The sequence below is a fragment of the Ornithorhynchus anatinus genome, chromosome 4 (assembly GCF_004115215.2).
Source record: "Ornithorhynchus anatinus isolate Pmale09 chromosome 4, mOrnAna1.pri.v4, whole genome shotgun sequence".
NCBI lineage: Eukaryota > Metazoa > Chordata > Mammalia > Monotremata > Ornithorhynchidae > Ornithorhynchus > Ornithorhynchus anatinus.
This window is the reverse complement of record NC_041731.1, coordinates 95260384-95279733: the sequence shown is the minus strand read 5'-3', so window position 1 is coordinate 95279733 and position 19350 is coordinate 95260384. Positions and strand designations below refer to the sequence as shown.

The 19350-nt window shown below is 44.5% G+C and overlaps 1 protein-coding gene across 1 annotated transcript in view; it reads left to right on the top strand.

The window, feature by feature from the left end:
- MTF2 (metal response element binding transcription factor 2) overlaps positions 1-10657 on the top strand; it is a 65331-nt gene extending 54674 nt beyond the window's left edge. The window contains 6 exon segments of the mRNA XM_029062399.2: positions 4076-4184; positions 4582-4640; positions 4760-4864; positions 8184-8347; positions 8350-8504; positions 8506-10657. Coding sequence (XP_028918232.1) covers positions 4076-4184; positions 4582-4640; positions 4760-4864; positions 8184-8347; positions 8350-8504; positions 8506-8685 — 772 coding nt within the window. The 3' untranslated portion in view covers positions 8686-10657.
- The last annotated feature ends 8693 nt before the right edge of the window (positions 10658-19350 follow it).

The window sequence follows — 19350 nt, the reverse complement described above, 5'->3', positions numbered from 1 at the left end:
AAAATAACAATGTCTATTGGAGTTGTCCAGCCAAATTAGCTGAGAAATGCAGTCTCTCCTGGAGGATTTGTATACTTAGTAACCACTGACTTGGGTCAGCGGTTAAAAAGAAGTACTGCCTCAAATGCTCGGTGGAGTGTATTCACAAGGTCTACAAATCTTTACAGTCAACTTCAGGAAGGGTGAAAAATGTATGTTACTCTGATCTGGCAAATAATTATGGCTTATCCCTTCACACCCACTCGATAGGCCTGTCACCTCATGTTTAAAATCTTCAGTTGTGGTAAATACCCCTCTGGTTTTGCTTTCATAGCTAGGTTGGAGCATTCCTCCTTTGAACCTCAGCTGACCTGTAGGGATCATGCTGGTGCAGCGTGGTCTAAGTGGATAGAGCACGGGCCTGGGAGTCAGAAGGACTGGGTTCTAATCCTGGGCTCTGCCACTTGTCTGCTCTGTGGCCTTGGGCAAGTCACTTCACTTCTCTGCTTCAGTTACCTGATCTGTAAATGGGGATTGAGATTGGGAGCCCAGTGTAGACCAGGACTGCGTTCAAACTCATCTGTATCTACACCATTGTTTAGAACAGTGCCTGGCACAGAGTAAGCACTTAACAAGTCCCATTAAAAAGAAAATCCTTTTCATAACTCTGGGTCAGATCCGCAGGCAGAGGCCTGAAGGGAAGGAGCCAGGGTTGAATGAAGCTACAGCGGCAGCATCTGGAAAAGTAGTCACTAGACGAGGAGTATAAGGGGTATTGCATGGCAGTAACTGGATGAGTGATGGCAAAGCTGTTCTGCTGTTGGGTTGAAGCCATTGGGGGGCTTCTTGGCCTCAATTGCAACCCACCCCCGACCGGCTTAGAGCGACACCAGTAATCATGATACTCAAACCCAACCCTCTTTCCCTAGCTTGGGTGATGGTGAAGCAGGAGATATTGCCTTGAATCCTTTGCCATCAGGGCCATTCTGTTCCAGAGCTTGCGGCCTTGAACTTTAACTCCGGTTACACCCACCCCACCATCGTGGAAACCAAACACTGCAGTTCTCTGCTACCCTCTATTAATCAATCAGTCAGTCAGTGGTATTTCTTGAGCACTTGCTATGTGCAGAGCTACTGTAGTAAGCACTTGGGAGAGTACAGTGCATCAGAATTGGTAGACACATCCCCTCTTCAATGCCTTATTGAAGGTAACATCTCCTCCAACTGGCCTTCTCTAAGCCCTCCTTTCCTCTTCTCCCCCTCCCTTCTGCGTTACCCTTACTTAGTCCTTTTATTCATCCCCCCTCGCAGCCCCCGGCACTAAGCACATATATGTCATTTATTTCTATTAATGTCTTTCTCCCCTTCTAGGCTGTAAACTTGTTGTGGGCAGGGAATGTATCTGTTGTACTCTGCCAACCACTTAGTGCAGTGCTCTGCACACAGTAAGCGCTAAATAAATACGATTGACTGTCCGTCCACAACCTCTAACAGAGTGACAGGCAGGTGAAACTCCCTCACCTCCTCCCATTAAACCTCTCCAGTGGCAGGGATCCTGTTTAACAGCCCTGCTGTAATTCCTGAACACAGTACCTTCTCATTAAGTACCTCTGGTTGGTTGATTGACTGATTGATTTGAAACAGATTGGGCCCAAGCGTAGTCCATTTTTCAGGTTGTGTGTGTCCCTCAAGGGTTGTGGCCCACCACTGTGGAATCCAAACCTTGCCCTCCCACTGGAGCAGAGGGTGGGTGGATCAGTATCTGGGGAAATATACGAAACATTAGGGACTCTGTTGTTCCTGGGGTGGGAAAGCAGAAGGGTGGGGAAAAGGAAACTTTGATGTTTGTATTCTCTGCGGTCCATATTTGCCTCTGTCTTGGGCAGGGCCGACTCAATTTGTATTTTGTGCTTATCCCCCAGGGCTCGATTTAATGTTTTACCAAAAGTAAGCACTCAAAATGTTCACAATAACATTTGAAGAATTCCAAACCTTGAATTTCAGATATACTGTAGGTAGCTGTTTCCCTTGTCTATCTACTCTTCTTCTAATAATAATGATTGATGGTATTTGTTAAGCATTTACTATGTGCCAAGCACTGTTCTCTGTTCTTTTATTTACACCCCAGCTCATATTCTCCCCCCCTTTGACAAAAAAGAAAAATTAATGGCATTTAAGGGCTTATTATGTGCCAGGCAGCGTACCAGGTGATGGGGTAGATACAAACTGTTCAGGTTGGATGCAGTCCATGTTCTACATGAGCTTCACAATCTTAATCCCCATTTTACAGGTAAGGTAACTGAGGCACAGAGAAGTTAAGTGACTTGCCCAAGGTCACACAGTGGACAAGTGGCGGAGCCGGGATTAGAAGCCTGTCAAGCCATGTCCTCTTCCTCCCAGGCCTGTGCTCTTCCCCCTAGGTCACACTGCTTTTCTAGAAGTTAAAGTATCTTGTTTAGGTTTATCAAAGTCACTTCAATGTTTTGGAGAATGAAAAAAAAATTACTGTTAAACTTAAAGTGGTGTATTAAGTAAAGCTAATTTGCATCTTCAAAACGGTAGGAATCAGCGTGATCTAGTGAAAAGAGTACTAGCCTACGAGTCAGAGGACCTGAGTTCAAATTCTAGCACTGCCACTTGCGTACCGTATTCATTCATTCATTCAATAGTATTTATTGAGCACTTACTATGTGCAGAGCACTGTACTAAGCACTTGGAATGTACAAATCGGTAACAGATACAGTCCCGTATGACTGTAGGCCAGTCATTTCCGTGCCTCAGCTTCCTCATCTGTAAAATGGGGAATGAAAACCTATTTTTCCTTCTGTTGAGAGCCCTGTGTGGGTCAGAGCCTGTGTCTGAACTGATTATCTTGTATATACTCCAGTGCTTAGTACGGTCCTTGGCCCACAGTAAGCACTTAATTACAACCATTTTAATTTTTATTATTATCAAGTGTTTTTTTGAAGACGTGTCAACAAAATGCAGTCGATCATTCCTTTGTTTAGCAGCTGGCTTTTCGTTGGTAAACTTTTCACAAAACTTACTAAATAATATTTAATGCTTGATGACATCTAGGCTACAAACTGAGTGATGCAGGGGACCTGTTGGCAGTCGGTCCATCAGTGACATCTATTGAGCACCTCCTCAGTCAGTAAATCAGTGGAATTTATTGAGTGCTTAATCTGTGGGGGAGAATGGGACAGTACAGTACAATAGAATTGGCAGACACTGTCCCTGCCCATAAGTAGCTTACCACTTAGAGTGGGGTGCAGATCTTGAAATAAGTCATAGGGGAAATTGCACGGGAGAAGAATATGCACGTTAAAAGCCTGAGGGTGGAGTGAATATCAAATGCTGAAAGGATACACATCTAAGCTCAAGGGTGCCGGAGAAGGAAGAAAGAGTAGGGGAAATGAGGGCTTAGTTGGGGAAGGCCTCTTGGAAGAGAAACGATTTGATAATGGCTTTAAAAGTAGGAAGAGTGGTGGTCTGTTGGGTATGAAGGGGAAGGGCTAGGCACCATACTAACGCCTTGGGAGAATACAGAAGTAACAAAACCCGTTTACCATGTCTGTACGGAACCCACAGTCTCATGGGGCATATGCCAGAAATTACTTGTAGATAACCCAAGTCGAAGAAAGAATATAAAGCAGAAGCAGTACAGACGCATCAGGATTGAAAACCTGAAAAAGATCAATCTGTCAGTAATACAAGCGCTTTACTGTGTGCGGAGCACTGTACAAAGTGAGCTCGCTACGAGCGGGGAATGTGTCCGCTAATTTTGTTGCATCACACTCCCCCAAGCGCTTAGTACAGTGCTCTGCACATAAGTACTCAATAACTACCAGTGATTGAACAGCATTCAGAAAAATGTATAAATACATGAAAACCTATGTCCGTGAGTACCGAGGACAGGAGAGTGCTGAGGTCGGCTTGTTTATACAACATATTTAGCACTGAGGGCATGCACTCGTTTTCTGAATTTCATTTTAACTATTTATTTACACTGACGGTAACTGGGGATTTTTTGTTTGCTTTTTAAGTGGCCTTAAATGAAGCTTAAGTCATGAAAAATATTTGTCTTTTCCTTCAGGGAAGTAAGCAATGGTATAGAAAGAAAAGGAAAGAAGAAATCTGTTGGGCGTCCACCCGGCCCATATACCAGAAAGATGATTCACAAAACTGCCGAACCGTCTTCTTTGGTAAGTATTTTGAGTGGGAATTTTGAAAGCCATCAATTCTTGAAACTTGAGTTTTAGAGCACTTGCCTCAGTGAATTTCTTCTTTCACAGGATAAGGAATCCTTATCCTTGGAAGCATATTTCAAAATTCAAATTGTATACATTTTAAAAGAACTCAAGCCAATTTATATGAAAAATTGAGATGTACACCTACTGCTGTCCAACGATACTGTCTTCACATATGGAAGAAAAAACTAACAGCTTCTATATGAAAGAGTTCAAAAAAGATAAATATTAGAGCTCTCCAAATGCGTAGCATTGCCGTAGTGTGAACCTATAACAAGTCTTGTTCGGAAAGCCATAAATTTGTGCAATGGAGTTTTAGAGCCCATGCCTCAATAATTTTCTTCTTTCACAGGATAAGGAATCAGTTCCAGGGATAGAGAATCCCACCTCAGATTTACCTTGCTCTATAGGGTAAATAGAATGCTCTTTTCTCTTTTCCTAATGGGAATTTGGTGAGGAATCTAGTCTCTTTCAAATTTCTAGTCTTGTGTTCGTAGAAGACGTAATTGTCACGAATTCCTTTGTCTTAGACGAGCTGATGGGACTGCACATTCATCCAATACCTCAGATGTGGACTTCACGGGTGCTGCCAGTACAAAAGAAACTACCTCATCTAGCATTTCCAGGCATTATAGGTAGCTTTTTGTTTACTCTGGGGTTATTCGTGCTTATTCGTAGATTTTGACTGATTTGACCTTTTTTCTTTATAAAAAGGACTCTTTCGGTTTACCAAGCAAACCAAATATATAATAATAATAATAATGGTATTTGTTAAGCACTTACCATGTGCCGAGCACTGTTCTAAGCGCTGGGGTAGGTACAGGGTAATCAGGTTGTCCCACATGGGGTTTACAGTCGTAATCCCCATTTTACAGATGAGGGAACTGAGGCACAGAGACGTTAAGTGGCTTGTCGAGGGCCACACAGCAGACAAGTGGCGGAGCCGGGATTAGAACCCATGCCCTGTGCTCCCAAGCCCAGTGTGGGCGGGGGTGGAGGTGCCAGGGGTGGCTGGCTCTTTCCATTGAGCCACGCATATATGAGTATATGTGGACAGTTCGCATAAGCCCCCTGGATGGTTTGAAATCCAACAGATTTTCTTAGGTGGTTTCTACAGTGTCTTTTCTCCTGCAGAGAGTATTTGTTGAGTACTTACTATCTGCCAGGCGCACTGTATTAAGCGCTGAGGTTGAGACAAGCTAATCAAGTTGGACAGTGTCCCTCACGCTACATGGGGCTCACAGTCTTAACCCCCATTTTACAGATGAGGGAACTCGGTTGTTTTGGAGCGGGGGCATGTCTAATGACCCGAGTCCATCTCCTGACCGCTGATTAAAGTCACGGTCTGTCAGAGAGAACAGACCCTTCTGTCCGATCAAAGCCGCCCAGATGTAACGTTCCAGCCTGTGCCATAGAACAGATGCAAAGTGCCATCAAAGCTGTCCAGGTACTAAAATTGCCATCCGTCCGAATGAACAGATGCTTCCGTTTGATCGTAGCTGATCCGGAGAAGGCCGCCCCGACTGGAATGGCTTGTTTCTGGATGCAGCGTGGCCTAGTGGATAGAGCATGGGCAAGTGGCTAAAATCTGCCTCTCCTCTCCTGCCACCGCGTCGATCCAAGCACTTATCCTACCCCACCTCGATAACTGTATCGGCCTCCTTGCTGACCTCCCAGCCTCCTGTCTCTCCCCACTCCAATCCATACCTCATTCTGCTGCCCGGATCATATTTCTACAGAAACATACAGGCCATGTTTCCTCACTCCTCAAGAACCTCCAGTGGTTGCCCATTAACCTCCGCATCAAACAAAAACTCCTCACCATTGGCTTCAAAGGACTCAATCACCTTCCCCCTCTCTTACCTCACCTCACCAACTACTCTCCTACTACAACCCAACATGCACACTTCACTCCTGTAATGCCAACCGTCTCACTGTACCTCAGTCTCGTCTATCTCGCTGCCGACCTCTCTCCCAAGTTCTCCCCCTGGCCTGGAACACCCTTCCTCCTACTTTCTGACACACTCTCCCCCTCCTCTTGAAAGCCTTACTGAAGTCACATCTCCTCCAAGAGGCCTTCCCTGACTCAGCCTTCTTTTCCTTTCCTTCAGCTCTCTTCTGCATCACCCTGACTTGCTCCCTATATTCATCCCCCCTCCCAGCCCCACAGTACTTATGTACATGTCTGTAATTTAATCATATGAATTAACAGATATTAATATCTGTCTCCCCCTCTAGATTGTAAACTCGTGGTGGGTAGGGAACGTGTCTGTTACAGTGTACTCTCCTAAATGCTTAGTACAGTGCTCTGCGCATAGTAAGCACTCAATAAATACGATTGACTGACTTAATTTTTCCGGGCCTCAGTTCCCTCATCTATAAAATGGAGATTAAGACTGTGAGCCCCATGTGAGACATGGACTCAGTCCAACCTGACTAGCCTCTGTCTACCCCAGCGGTTAGTACAGCGCCAACAGAGTAAGCTCTTAACAAATACCATAAAAGAACCTCAATAGCAATTTCAGTAGTAATCGAGAGGTGTGTCAGGAGCACGATCGTATGAGAAATTCTGCCCAATTATGGGCGCGGTGTATTCGAGCCTTGTTTGCGTCAGCGTATCGGCAGAGGGCCCTTTAAAACTGGAAAAACTTATTTGTCGTCCAGCGTCAAGTCAGGAAATTGTGAAGACTAAAACCACCATTACCCAGTGGTAGACTCCCTTATTTTCTGGCATCACTGTCACGGTCTCCTCAGCTGAAATGAGACCTCGTTTGCCAGGGGAGCAACTGCTCTTCTATTTTTAGCCCCAGAGGATCTGCCCGCTAACTGGATGGGCTTCCTTGGCACCTGACCTCCCAACAGTCCCCAGGAACTCCCGTCACCAGCTTACCAGACGGCAGTTGCTCGGGGGAACCATTCTAGTAAATAGTTAGGTCCACAGTGAGAGATGATGGGATGATAATTTAATAATTTTGGTATTTAAGCACTTTACTATGTGCCAAGCACTGTTCTAAGCGCTGGGTAGCTGGTAAAATCATCAGGTTGTCCCACGTGGGGCTCCACGTGGATATGGAATGGATGCGGGGTAGTGACGGTCAGCATTTACGAGACGCATCATGGCCTAGTGAAAAGAGCGTGGGCCTGGAAGGCAGAGGACCTGGGTTCTGATCCCAGCTCTGCCACTTGTCTGCTGTGTGACCTTGGGCAAGTCGCTTCTCTGGGCCTCAATTTCCTCATCTGTAAAAAGGGGGGGCTAAGTTTGTGAGCCCACGTGGGACAGGGACTGGGTCCAACCCAAATGATCTCGTATCTACCCTAAAACCTTAAAAACAGTGTCTGGCACATAGCACATAACGAATTACCACACTTATTATTCAGCCTACTGGTTTGGGGGTGGGGTTGGGGAGTGGAGATGTTAGAGAGAAATGTTCATTTTTGGTCACCAAATAGGGAGACCAGAAGAATAAGGTAAGAGAATAACACAATAGAGAAGAAAAGAGTGAAAAAAAAGAAAGCTCTTTCCCAATGGAAAGAGTTTGGGACCTGGGAGTCAGAGTCTTAGGTTCTCATTCCGGCTCCACCACTCGTGTGCTGTGTGACCTTGGGCAAGGCACTTTACTTCTCTGGGCCTCAGTTTCCACATCTGCAAAAATGGGGATTAAGTCCTACTCCTTCCAACTAGACTGTGAGCCCCACGTGGTCCAGGGATCGTGTCCAAATGAATTACTTCATAGATACCCCAGTGCTCTGAACAGTGTTTTGGCACAGAGTAAGCGCTTAACCGATGTCGCCGTTGTTATTTATTCATTCATATTTATTGAGCGCTTACCGTGTGCAGAGCACTGCGCTGAGCGCTTTGTTGTTGTTATCGTTATCATCAGTAACGCAGTTGAGGGAGGAAGTACGTGGTCTTGAGTATTTACGGAGACCCTGTCGGCCTTTTGTGTTGCGTAGCCTGTCCGACTCCCGAAAAAGAACTCGTACGGGGAGACCGTGGCCGCTGCCATTCCACACCTGCGGAGGAGAAGAAGGCCGCCTCCCCCGAAAAGCACTCCAGACGCAGAATTCGGAAATCGTCAAAGAGGACGAAGGCAAAGAAGATTATCAGTTTGATGAACTCATACGGAGATCCTGAATAATTTAGCCGATCAGGAGCTACAACTGAACCATCTAAAGAACTCCATCACCAGTTACTTTGGTGCCGCAGGTAGAATAGCGTGTGGCGAAAAATACCGCGTGCTAGCTCGTCGAGTGACCCTTGATGGAAAGGTGCAGTAATCTGGTGGAGTGGGAAGGAGCGACTGCAATCCTGACTGTCGGACTGAACGTTACGTTCACTGCACTCCTCATCTTCCGTAGGTACACCGCAGAGCCCCGAAGGAGTCTGGTTTTGACGGTCTTTCTTAAAAATAAAAGGAAAAAAACAAACCATTTTAGCCTTAACACGTACCTGTGAACATTGTGGATATCGTCAGAAAAGCTATCTTTTAAAATCAGAGCAGAGACTTAATTTTGTAACCTTACAGACTGTAGATTGTTTCTAGGGTAGGATATTAAAAACTGATTCTTCCATTCCATGCATGGCATTAGAAGATCCTTCTAGGTATTCCATCGAGTCCGTTGGTGATTAGTGGTTTTTTGGAGCAAACAGATCATGTAGATAGCACAATTTGTTGAGAAACGGTGTCTGTTTTGTAACAAAATGTTTGGCGGAAAAGAATTTCTATTTCAGTACCTTTGAGATTTCATACAGTGGCAGTGTATATAATGCCTACTGAAGACTGTAAAATTTGAAATTTCTTTCAAGCCAAAGTGTAAAAAAAAAAATATATTGAGCCTGTAAATTGCTCTGTGACTAGACTTCATTGTCGTCTTAATATTCTTGCATGTGCATATATAGGTACACGCTCCCTGTGTATCTATAGATTGTGTGATTATGTGACCTATGCAATTTAATTATGGAATGGTGCAGCTTTGGAGTATATATATCCCATAATTCTTTTTCAGGAATAGTTGCAGTATTTACCACAGCAGCATTTCTTCTCAGGCTTTATTGGGTGCTGTTGCTTGCTATGTATGAAGAGAAATGTGTCAAACCAGTTCAGCGCGTTTGGGCCAAGGGTGGCGAACCACAGCGTTGATGGGCTGTTCGCCGCGCTTTTCGATCCCGGTCCTTGGAACCCGGCCGTTCAGAACCTTAGGGGAAAAAAAAAAAGAAAGAAAATGTCAAAATTACGGACGTTCTACAGAAGTAACATTTGAAACTTTTTTGTGTGTGTGTGTGTGGCACATTATGATTGTAAATGTCTCCCGGTTTTAACAGTAAGGTCTCTAGGAGTCCTGTCGAAGAATTCCTGCCATGTCAGTAGTAACTGTTAGTCGTGTTGGATAAATGTAGTGTGACAAAGTATTTTATTGCACAGGGTTAATGAGCAGTATGGTGCCCATCGAGGTAACCACTGTTTTTTTTTTAATTACAACATTACCTCTTGTTTTTATAAAATGTACCAAGTTGAAATTGATAACTTTATTTTACATGTAAAAAAAGACAGTTTCTTTTGTTTTATCACCAGTGTTGATGTATTTTTCTTTGTCTTCTGTTTTTTTTTTCCTTATATATTGGGGGGGGTGTTTTGTTTTTAGCCAAGAGTAAACAGAAGAATATTCTAATTTTGGTGGCTATTCATTTGATTCTTAAGAATATCTGATATTGCTTATTTACAAATTGGGGATTTGCCACCAGAATGGGAAAAAAATATGTAAAATGTAGTGATTACAGAGCTTGTTAAAATGTGCCGCCGGGGTTAGTACTTATTTATTCCATTAATTGATTATTTGACTGTTTATAAAGAAAGTTGCTTTGTTTCTTGAAACATCTTCAAAAGATGACTTTTTCCTGTCACATTCTAGCCAAAAGAAGCAGAAGAACTCTGTTTTCCCTGCACTTGGGTCCTGGGTGGTAGGTATAAATGAGCTTTACAAAAGTGCAAATTAAACGGTCACTTCTGTTTACCTCCATCAGAACTTGATTTTTTTTCTCCCCTCCCAGCTGTTAATTTAAAGTTGCCTTTCCTGCAGCTGCAATATTTTGAGAACACACAAACTTCGTGTCGCTTTTTGAATGTTTGTCTGTCTCTAGGGGTAATGGAAAATGTAAATCCCATGTAACACCACCATTCCCGTCTGTATTCACGCGATTTCATTGCCCCAAGTCCTTGAATTCTAACTGAACACCAGCAGTATTTCCTTAACGTGCTTGGAAGAAAACTTATCAAGCTAAACCGTCTTTAGACTTAATTATTGTGAATGTCTTCGTTTCATTTTATCACGGTGGTTCACATGGCTCTGATGTTCAGTTTGTATTTTTGGAATTGCTTTACTTAGAATGAAAACAGACCATCATTAAATGTGTGTATTTTTTAAAGAGATTACGAGTTTTGCTTCTGAATTTGTTGGAAAATACACACTGGTGCAGTAAGTCGACTGCCCTTTAGCCGTGGAGGTAACGATTCTCCGACTCCACAGCTGATATTAGCTGGAGTAACCGCTGAAAGCCCGAGTTGTTCCCGTTCCCCTAAAGAACTTATTTTTTCGTGTCTGTTTTAAAGCTTTAAGCACCTACCGAAGGTATAAATTGAAAACAGCAGTTAACCGTGCTGCAGATCTGACAGTGCAAATCCCCCCCGCCCCCATGCAAAAAACGCGAACAAGCTTTTTAGCTTTTTATTGCTGATTTTACTTTCCAAGCGCTTAGAACGGTGCTCTGCATACAGTAAGTGCTCAGTAAATATGATTGAATGAATGAATGAATGAATGAATCCCTTTTCTTTTTTTCCTGTTGTTTGTGAAGTGGATATACAGACACCAGAAAGAATCAGGGCCCATAAAAAAAATCCTCTCCAGGTTTCTCCTTGGAATAGGGAAAGGGAAGGCAGCATATTGAAAGATTTAACCCACAATGGAACAGAATTGAATAATGTTGGGTGAGGAAGTGTAATTTTCTTTTTTTGCACTGCTTAATGTTCAACGTTTCTGATCGTGAGAATCTGGGAAAATCAGTCAGGCCAGAATATGACCAATCTAGTAAAATAGGGTATTTCGTAGATGCCAGAGGCTATTCCTGCTGGGACAGAACAAAATGTTTGTGCATTTACGCTTAAAACCCTCCCACTCCCTCGCAGCTCCCTTAAGACCCTAAAAGTCACAATTGTTGACAAGAAACTATTTTCAGCCCTGTAGTCTCTGTCACAAATGGGAAATTTACAGTGGAGGTGTGTGTCTAAATTAATGTGCTTCAGCTGAGATTGTTTCTTTAAGGTCTTACCGTGGGAGGTTCTTCCTGGCTGGGAGCCTGTTGCCCTACTGTAGATCTGAAATTGACAACTGTTCCCCTCAATCCTACTGCCTTGAGGGGACACTCACCCTCCTTCCCTCCCTAACCCTTCCTCCTCTCCCTCTCTCCCCTCCAAACATACTTCCCACACATGACAACAGCATGAAGACACAGAGCTGAGGCCGAGAAGCAGTGTGGCCTGGTGGAAAGAGCCCAGACTTGGGAATCAGAGGACCTGAGTTCATTCAATCCCATTTATTGAGCACTTACTGTGTGCAGAGCACTATGTTAAGTGCTCCGGAGAGTAAAATACAACAATAAACAGAGCATTTCCTTGCCCGCAACAAGCTTACAGTCTAGAAGAGGAGCTTGCAGTCTTATCGGCTCTGTGACTTGTCTGCTGGTGTGAACTTGGGCAAGTCCTTCACTTCTCTGGGCCATGGTGACCTTATATAATGATAATAATGTTGGTATTTGTTCAGCGCTTACTATGTGCAGAGCGCTGGGGTAGATACAGGGTAATCAGGTTGTCCCACGTGGGGCTCATTAGTTAATCCCCATTTTACAGATGAGGGAACTGAGGCACCGAGAAGTTGAGTGACTTGCCCACAGTCACACGGCTGACAAGCGGCAGAGCCGGGATCTGTGAAGTGGGGATTTAAGACTGTAAGCCCCATGGGGGACAGGGACTATGTCCAACCTGATTAGCTTGTATCCATCTCAGTGCTTAGTACAGTGCCTGGCACAGAGTAAGCGCTTAAGAAATATCATTTAAAAAAATAGCCTCAAACACTGTCAGACAGATATCATGGATTCAGTCGGTAGATGGAGTGATGCTCCATGGTTCTAAAATCTTCTCCTTTGCATAGAGTAGTTAGCCTCATACATGTTTGTTTGGAGATTTGTTTTCCTTCATAACAGGTTCTGGTCAAAAATTAAATGAAAGTATTGACTAGGCGAAAAACAAATATGATCAAAAATATTTGCTCCTTATGTTTTCTAATAGCACTCAGTTATTAGATCTTGCTGGGAAATAGTATTAAGTCAGATGAGTGTATGAGCGTAAGGTGTGTGGATTAGGCTGAGTAAAAAATTACAGATAAGCTCTATCTACGTGTTTGTAGTTAATGGTCTGAAAAAGCTAGATGTCTAAGTCTACAACTTGGGAAGCATGATGAAATCACCAGCCAACCAGTGCTGAACTTGTTTTAATATTGAGGAAATGTTCAAACCAAGTCTCCCGTAAATTCACAGCCATGATTTCCTTCATGGTGGTTTAAGGCATTAGTTATTCTAGACTATTTAAGATGAAAACTGACACATAAAATTTAGTGAGTATTTTCATTTGGAGTAATTTAATGTACAATAAACTGTGAAGTGGGGAGGCAAGCCATAAAATGCAAAAAAGACTCCCTTTTGTTTTCTGAACTCCATAGTAGACTATGAGAGTTGCAAAACAGGTTTAGAAAAAAAAAAAACGAAAAACGGTGGCCTAAACCAGCCGGGTATCTGGCTTTTAAATTTTGGTCTTTTATTGGCAGAGTTGTGATATAGAGGTGGTGATATTTTGGGGCTTCCCAAAAGGAGCAGCGTGGCCTAATGGATAGAGTCGGGGCCTGGGATCAGAAGGACCTGGGTTCTAATGCCGACTCTACACTTGTCTGCCGTGTGATCTTGGGCAAGAGGCTTCATCCTCTATGCCTCGGTACCTCATCTGTAAAATGGGGATTAAGACTGGGAGCCCCATGGGGGACAGGGATGGTGTCGCAGACCTTATTAACCTGTGTCTACCTCAGCATGGCGGTACCGTGCCCGGCACACAGTGTTTAAAAAATACCATTAAAAAAAAAAGCAGAAGTGGGTGAACCATTGTGACCTCCCCCCCTGGGATGCAGGAAGGTCGTGGCAAAGGAGATAGGAGATTGACTTCTTGTTGCTTCCTGCACTTCTGGCATCTGTGGAGAGACTTGTTCTTAAAATGCTCTTCCCTTTCCGATTTAAACGTTTTAACAGTTGGATTTCTGATCCCCTCGGGGGGCCTAGAGTTCCCCCGGGCACCGCCTTATCTGGGCAATAGCAATAGCTTCAAATTCGGAAAGAGGAGCATTAGGAAGAAGTACAGTTTACCCTTCTGCCCCTCACCTGATTCTGATGGAAAAAGACATTTTAATAATAATAATGTTGGTATTTGTTAAGCGCTTACTATGTGTGGAGCAACTGTTCTAAGCGCTGGGGTAGATACAAGGGTCATCAGGTTGTCCCACGATTTTAAAATGCTAGTGTACAAGTAGGGAGAAATAGCATGGCCTAGTGGAAAAAGCATGGACGTGGGAGTCGGAAAGACCTGCGTTGTAATCCTGGCTCTGTCACTTCTCTGGTGACCTTGGGTGAGACACTTTACTTCACTGTTCCCTCATCTGTAAAATGGAGATTAATAGTCAAGTATTTATTGAGCGCTTACCGGGTGTCAGAAACACTGTAACTGAGCACTCGGGAGCAAACGAATCAACAGAATTAGCGACGCGTTCCTTGCCCGTAATGAGGTTACGGTCTAGAGGGATTAAGGCTGTGAGCACTATGTGGGATAAGGACGGTGTCCAATCTGATGATTGTGTCTACCCCTGAGCTTAGTAGTCAGCTGTGTGACTTTGAGCAAGTCACTTAACTTCTCGGTGCTTCAGTTACCTCATCTGTAAAATGGGGATTAAGACTGTGAACCTCACGTGGGACAACCTGATTACCCCGTATCTACCCCAGTGCTTAGAACAGTGCTCTGCACATAGTAAGCGCTTAACAAATACCAATATTATTATTAACAAATACCAACATTATTATTATAGCACAGTGCCTGGCACAATGAGAGCTTAACAGATACCCTCGGGAGGGACAGAAGGAAAATATGTGCCTATAAAGAAATACGGTGGGGCAGAAACCCTGTAAATAATAATTGTGGTATTGAGTGCTTACTATGTGCCAGGCCCTGTACCGAGCGCTGGGGTAGATGGGGTAGTTCATGAGGTTGGACACAATCCCTTGTCAGTCAATCAGTCAATAGTATTTATTGAGCGCTTACTATGTGCAGAGCACTGTACTAAGCGCTTGGAAACGAACAAGTCGGCAACAAGATAGAGACGGTCCCTGCCGTTTGACGGGCTTACGGTCCAATCCCCACAGTCTCAATCCCCATTTTGCAGATGAGGGAACCGAAGCACAGAAGTGGAGTGACTTGCCCAAGGTCACACAGCAGACAGGTGGTGGAGCGGCGATTAGAACCCAGATCCTTCTGACTCCCAGGCCCGGGCTCAGTCCACTAGGTCACGCTGCTTCTCTAATATGCGTGCTGTACAGGAGCAGTAGAAAAACAGGATTTGTGTGCAGTTCACCTCACAAGTACCCTTAGCTACATTTAAACTTACCCAACCATCATTGCAGAAAGAACTATAGCCTTTCTGTCACTGTCTAAAAAGATTCTTGTGTTGCCCGTGATTTCATCATCCTTGACGGTAAAGCCTGTTAACCGTCCCAGTGCCGACGGGGGGGTTTGCAAAATGTTGAAAATCTGGCTCAATCGATCGATCAGTGGTATTTACTGAGCGCTTAGTAATTGCAGAGCACTGTTCTAAGCGGTTGGGAGGGTACAGAGAAGCAGCGTGGCTCAGTGGAAAGAGCCCGGGCTTGGGAGTCAGAGGTCATGGGTTCTAACCCCTACTCTGCCAATTGTCAGCTGTGTGACTGTGGGCAAGTCACTTCACTTCTCTGGGCCTCAGTTACCTCATCTGTAAAATGGAGATTAACTGTGAGCCTCACGAGGGACAACCTGATGACCCTGTATCTGCCCCAGCGCTTAGAACAGTGCTCTGCACAGAGTAAGCGCTTAACAAATACCAACATTACTATTAAAGTGCAAGGGAATTAGTAGATATAATGCTATTCCTTGCCCATAATGAGCTTACAGTCTAGAGAAACCTGCTCTATTAGCTCGTAATAATAATTTTGGTATTTGTTAAGCGCTTACTTACTAGGTGCCAAGCACGGTTCTAAGTGCTGGGGTAGATACAGGATAATCAGGTTGGCCCGCGTGGGGCTCACACTAATCCCCGTTTTCCAGATGAGGCAACTGAGGCACAGAGAAGTGAAGTGACCTGCCCAAGGTCACACAGCAGACTAGTGGACGAGTCACGTCCTCGGACTCCCAAGCCCGGGCTCTTTCCACTAAGCCACGATGCTTTTATACTATTAGAGCTCAGGGCAGCCAAACGTGTGTGGAAGATGCCTGCGTGTTTTAAAGTTGTTTCTGTTGGGGAGGAGGATGGAGGGGGAAAGAGTTTTGACTAATCCTCCTTTCACACTCTATTTTAGGCAGGAAGCCTGGGGCAGGGCAGGGTAACCTCACATTCCTAGAATCCCCTGCCTTTCCTGGGCCAAGTGGTGTAGGGATACGGTCAAAAGAAAAAGAGAAAAGAAGCCGTTCAATGTAGTGGAAAGACCGTAGGCTTGGGAGCCAGAGGACCTGGGTTCCAAACTCAGCTCTGCTGTGTGACCTAGAGCCAGTGACTTCTCTTCCCCCGTGAAATGGGGATAAAATATATCTTCTGCCTCCCCCTTACGACCGTGAGCCCTGTGTGGGACAAGAAGCAGCATGGCTCAGTGGAAAGAGCATGGGCTTTGGAGTCAGAGGTCATGAGTTCGAATCCCTGCTCTGCCACTTGTCAGCTGTGTGACTGTGGGCAAGTCACTTAACTTCTCTGGGCCTCAGTTACCCCATCTGTAAAATGGGGATTAAGACTGTGAGCCCCATGTGGGACAACCTGATTCCCCGTGTCTCCCCCAGCGCTTAGAACAGTGCTCTGCACATAGTAAGCGCTTAACAAATACCAACATTATTATTATTAACTATGACCGTTCAGATGATCTTTTCTCTCTGCCTCGGCTCTTAGAACAGTGCTTGGCGCAGGAAGGGCTTAATACCACCGTTCTTAGGGGACTCCCTCGCTGTCCTGGGTCTGGGCTCCAATCCGTTTAGTCGTACAGAGGGCAAACTGTCTAATTTGTTGTTGCTTCTGTTGTAATCCTCTGTGGACTTTGTTTTTCAGGTTGGCTTTTCCCTTAGTTTTTGCAATAAAAGTTGGAAAAGAACTTCCAACTGACCTCTGCTCCTGCTGAGGCCTCAGAGCGCTTGCGTCCCGTGACCTCGAGCTGCATCCCTTCTCCCTACAAGAGAAGCAGCGTGGCTCAGTGGAAGGAGCCCAGGCTTGGGAGTCAGAGGTCATCGGTTCGAATCCCGGCTCTGCCACTTGTCAGCTGTGTGACTGTGGGCAAGTCACTTAACTTCTCTGGGCCTCAGTTACCTCTTCTGGAAAATGGGGATTAACTGCGAGCCTCACGTGGGACAACCTGTTTACCCTGTATCTCCCCCAGCGCTTAGAACAGTGCTCTGCACATAGGAAGCGCTTAACAGATACCAACATTATTATTATGTTGGGTGCATCCCATGGGGGGCCGGGTACCAGGCAAAAATATAGCACAGGCCCTGGGAGTCACAAGGACCCGGGTTCTAATTCCGGCTCCGCCCTTATCTGTTGGGTGACCTTGGGCAAGTCACGTCACTTCCCTGGGCCTCGGTCACCTCATCTGGACAATGGGGATTGAGACCGTGAGCCCCACGTGGGACCGGGACTGCGTCCAACCTGATTTGCTTGTATCCACCCCAGCGCTTAGTACAGTGCCTGGCACGTAGTAAGTGCTTAACAGATACCACGGTTACCATTATTAATAACCGTCTCTTCGGCTAAAATGGCGAGTCCATTTTTGGTGGACGGTAGGACTTACCTTTCTCCTCTTAACCACGGCTATCTGAGCGGTGCTCTCCGATGTTTCCATGGACAAAGTACGAGATTCCCGCTCCATAAACCCTCTCCAGGATGGCATCGGCGGTGTCCAGCGTCTTCCGACGGAAGGGCAGTACCACCAGAGGACTCTCCGTCCATTTTGTCTGCTGAGGCACCTCCTTTCTTTTGAATTTTCCTTCATACCGTTCCCTCTATGATTCTTCTACCTTTTCATATCTGTGACTTTGACTCTTCAGGATGGAAAAGATCATTCTGCACAAAGAGAGTGCTCAATAAATACCACTGATTGACTGAAAAGGACAGCTTGGGAGAGTACTAGAGGTGGACACATTTCCTGCTCACAGACTTACAGTCTAATGGGAGGATAGCCTAAGTAACTCATGTCACAGTGCCTGGGGTCTCTCTGGACTGTAAACTCATTGTGGGCAGGGAATGTGTCTTTATTGTTGTATTACACTTCCCCCGAGCACTTAGTATAGTGCTCAGCTCACAGTAAGCGCTTAATATGACTGAGGACCAGAAAGCTCCATTGCTCTAGGAGAATGTGAACCAGGCAAATATTTAAATTTAGCCAAAGCCACACGTTTCCTCCTGTTCTTCTGTAAATGTCTTTGAGTCGGCACAGTGGAAAGAGCCCGGGCTTGGGAGTCAGAGGTCATGGGTTAGAATCCCGGCTCTGCTGCTTGCCAGCTGTGTGACTTTGGGCAAGTCACTTAACTTCTCTGTGCCTCAATTACCTCATCTGTAAAATGGGGATTAAAACTGAGAGCCCCACATGGGACAACCTGATCACCTTGTATCCCCCAGCGCTTATAACAGTGCTTTGCACGTAGTAAGCGCTTAACAAATACCACCATTTATTTTTTATGGCTCTTCCCTAACCATTCTAAATACATAACATCTCATACTACTAGGAATGGGTGTTGAGAGATTCCATATTCTACTATTCATTTCCCACAAATCCTAATTATTCTGGGGAATTTTTTTATCATTCGGGCGGTCTCCATTCACACTGGCCAGATAGACTGTTGGAACAATTAGCTCTCAGAAGGTATAGTAAATTGGTTTGACAGCTGAAACCGTGGAATGGTTTCAATTTTTTAACCAGTGGAAATGGGCAATCTCCATGAAAATGTTGAGATGAACAGTGACTTGATTTTTCTTTTTCCCGTGTTTACATTTTGGATCCTAAATGCCATGAACAACAGGACTGGATTATTTTTTAGGATCTTTTGGATGAAATTTGTGCTAATATAACTTTGTCCCTCTATGATGTGATTAAAGTGGACTTTAACTTTTTATTACCCATATTGTATTTTAAATGAGTTGAATGACCAGGCTGGATTATTCATTTTTAGAGCCTTTTGGATGAAATTTATATTAGTATGACTTTGTCTCTGAAGGCTGTGGTTGAAGCTCTTTCGAGTTTGAGCTTTAACAATGGGTAAATATAGCATCCTTTTCAAATATGAAGGACAGCTGCCTCTCCCTAATAAGCATGTCATAAAACACTAATATACTATTCTCTTAAAGGCCATATAATTTTGGGGACAAACACTGAAGGAATTTATTTCAAGGAGAGGTAGTTGAAGAAGAGACTTCTTCTTATCCACTACATTCAAGTGGCAAAGATTTTGGTCATTTAGCAGGAAATTCCACACATACCAGAAAAAGGGGAATTCCCTTAATAGTAGTATGTGGTCAAATATGGAATCAAAATTCATCCTGCAGTTTTTGTCCAGCATTGCTTTTTTTCATTTTACAATCCTGATTTCAAATGGAAGCCCATAAAGGCCCTAGGATGTTGGTGCTCCAATTAAATGGAAAATTTTAAAATGAGGGATTTGAAACCCAACCGGACTCAAATACAGAGTTAACTACCTGCTATCGGATTTCCCGATAATTTCACTGGACACAATGTTAGCGGAAGAAATGTCCA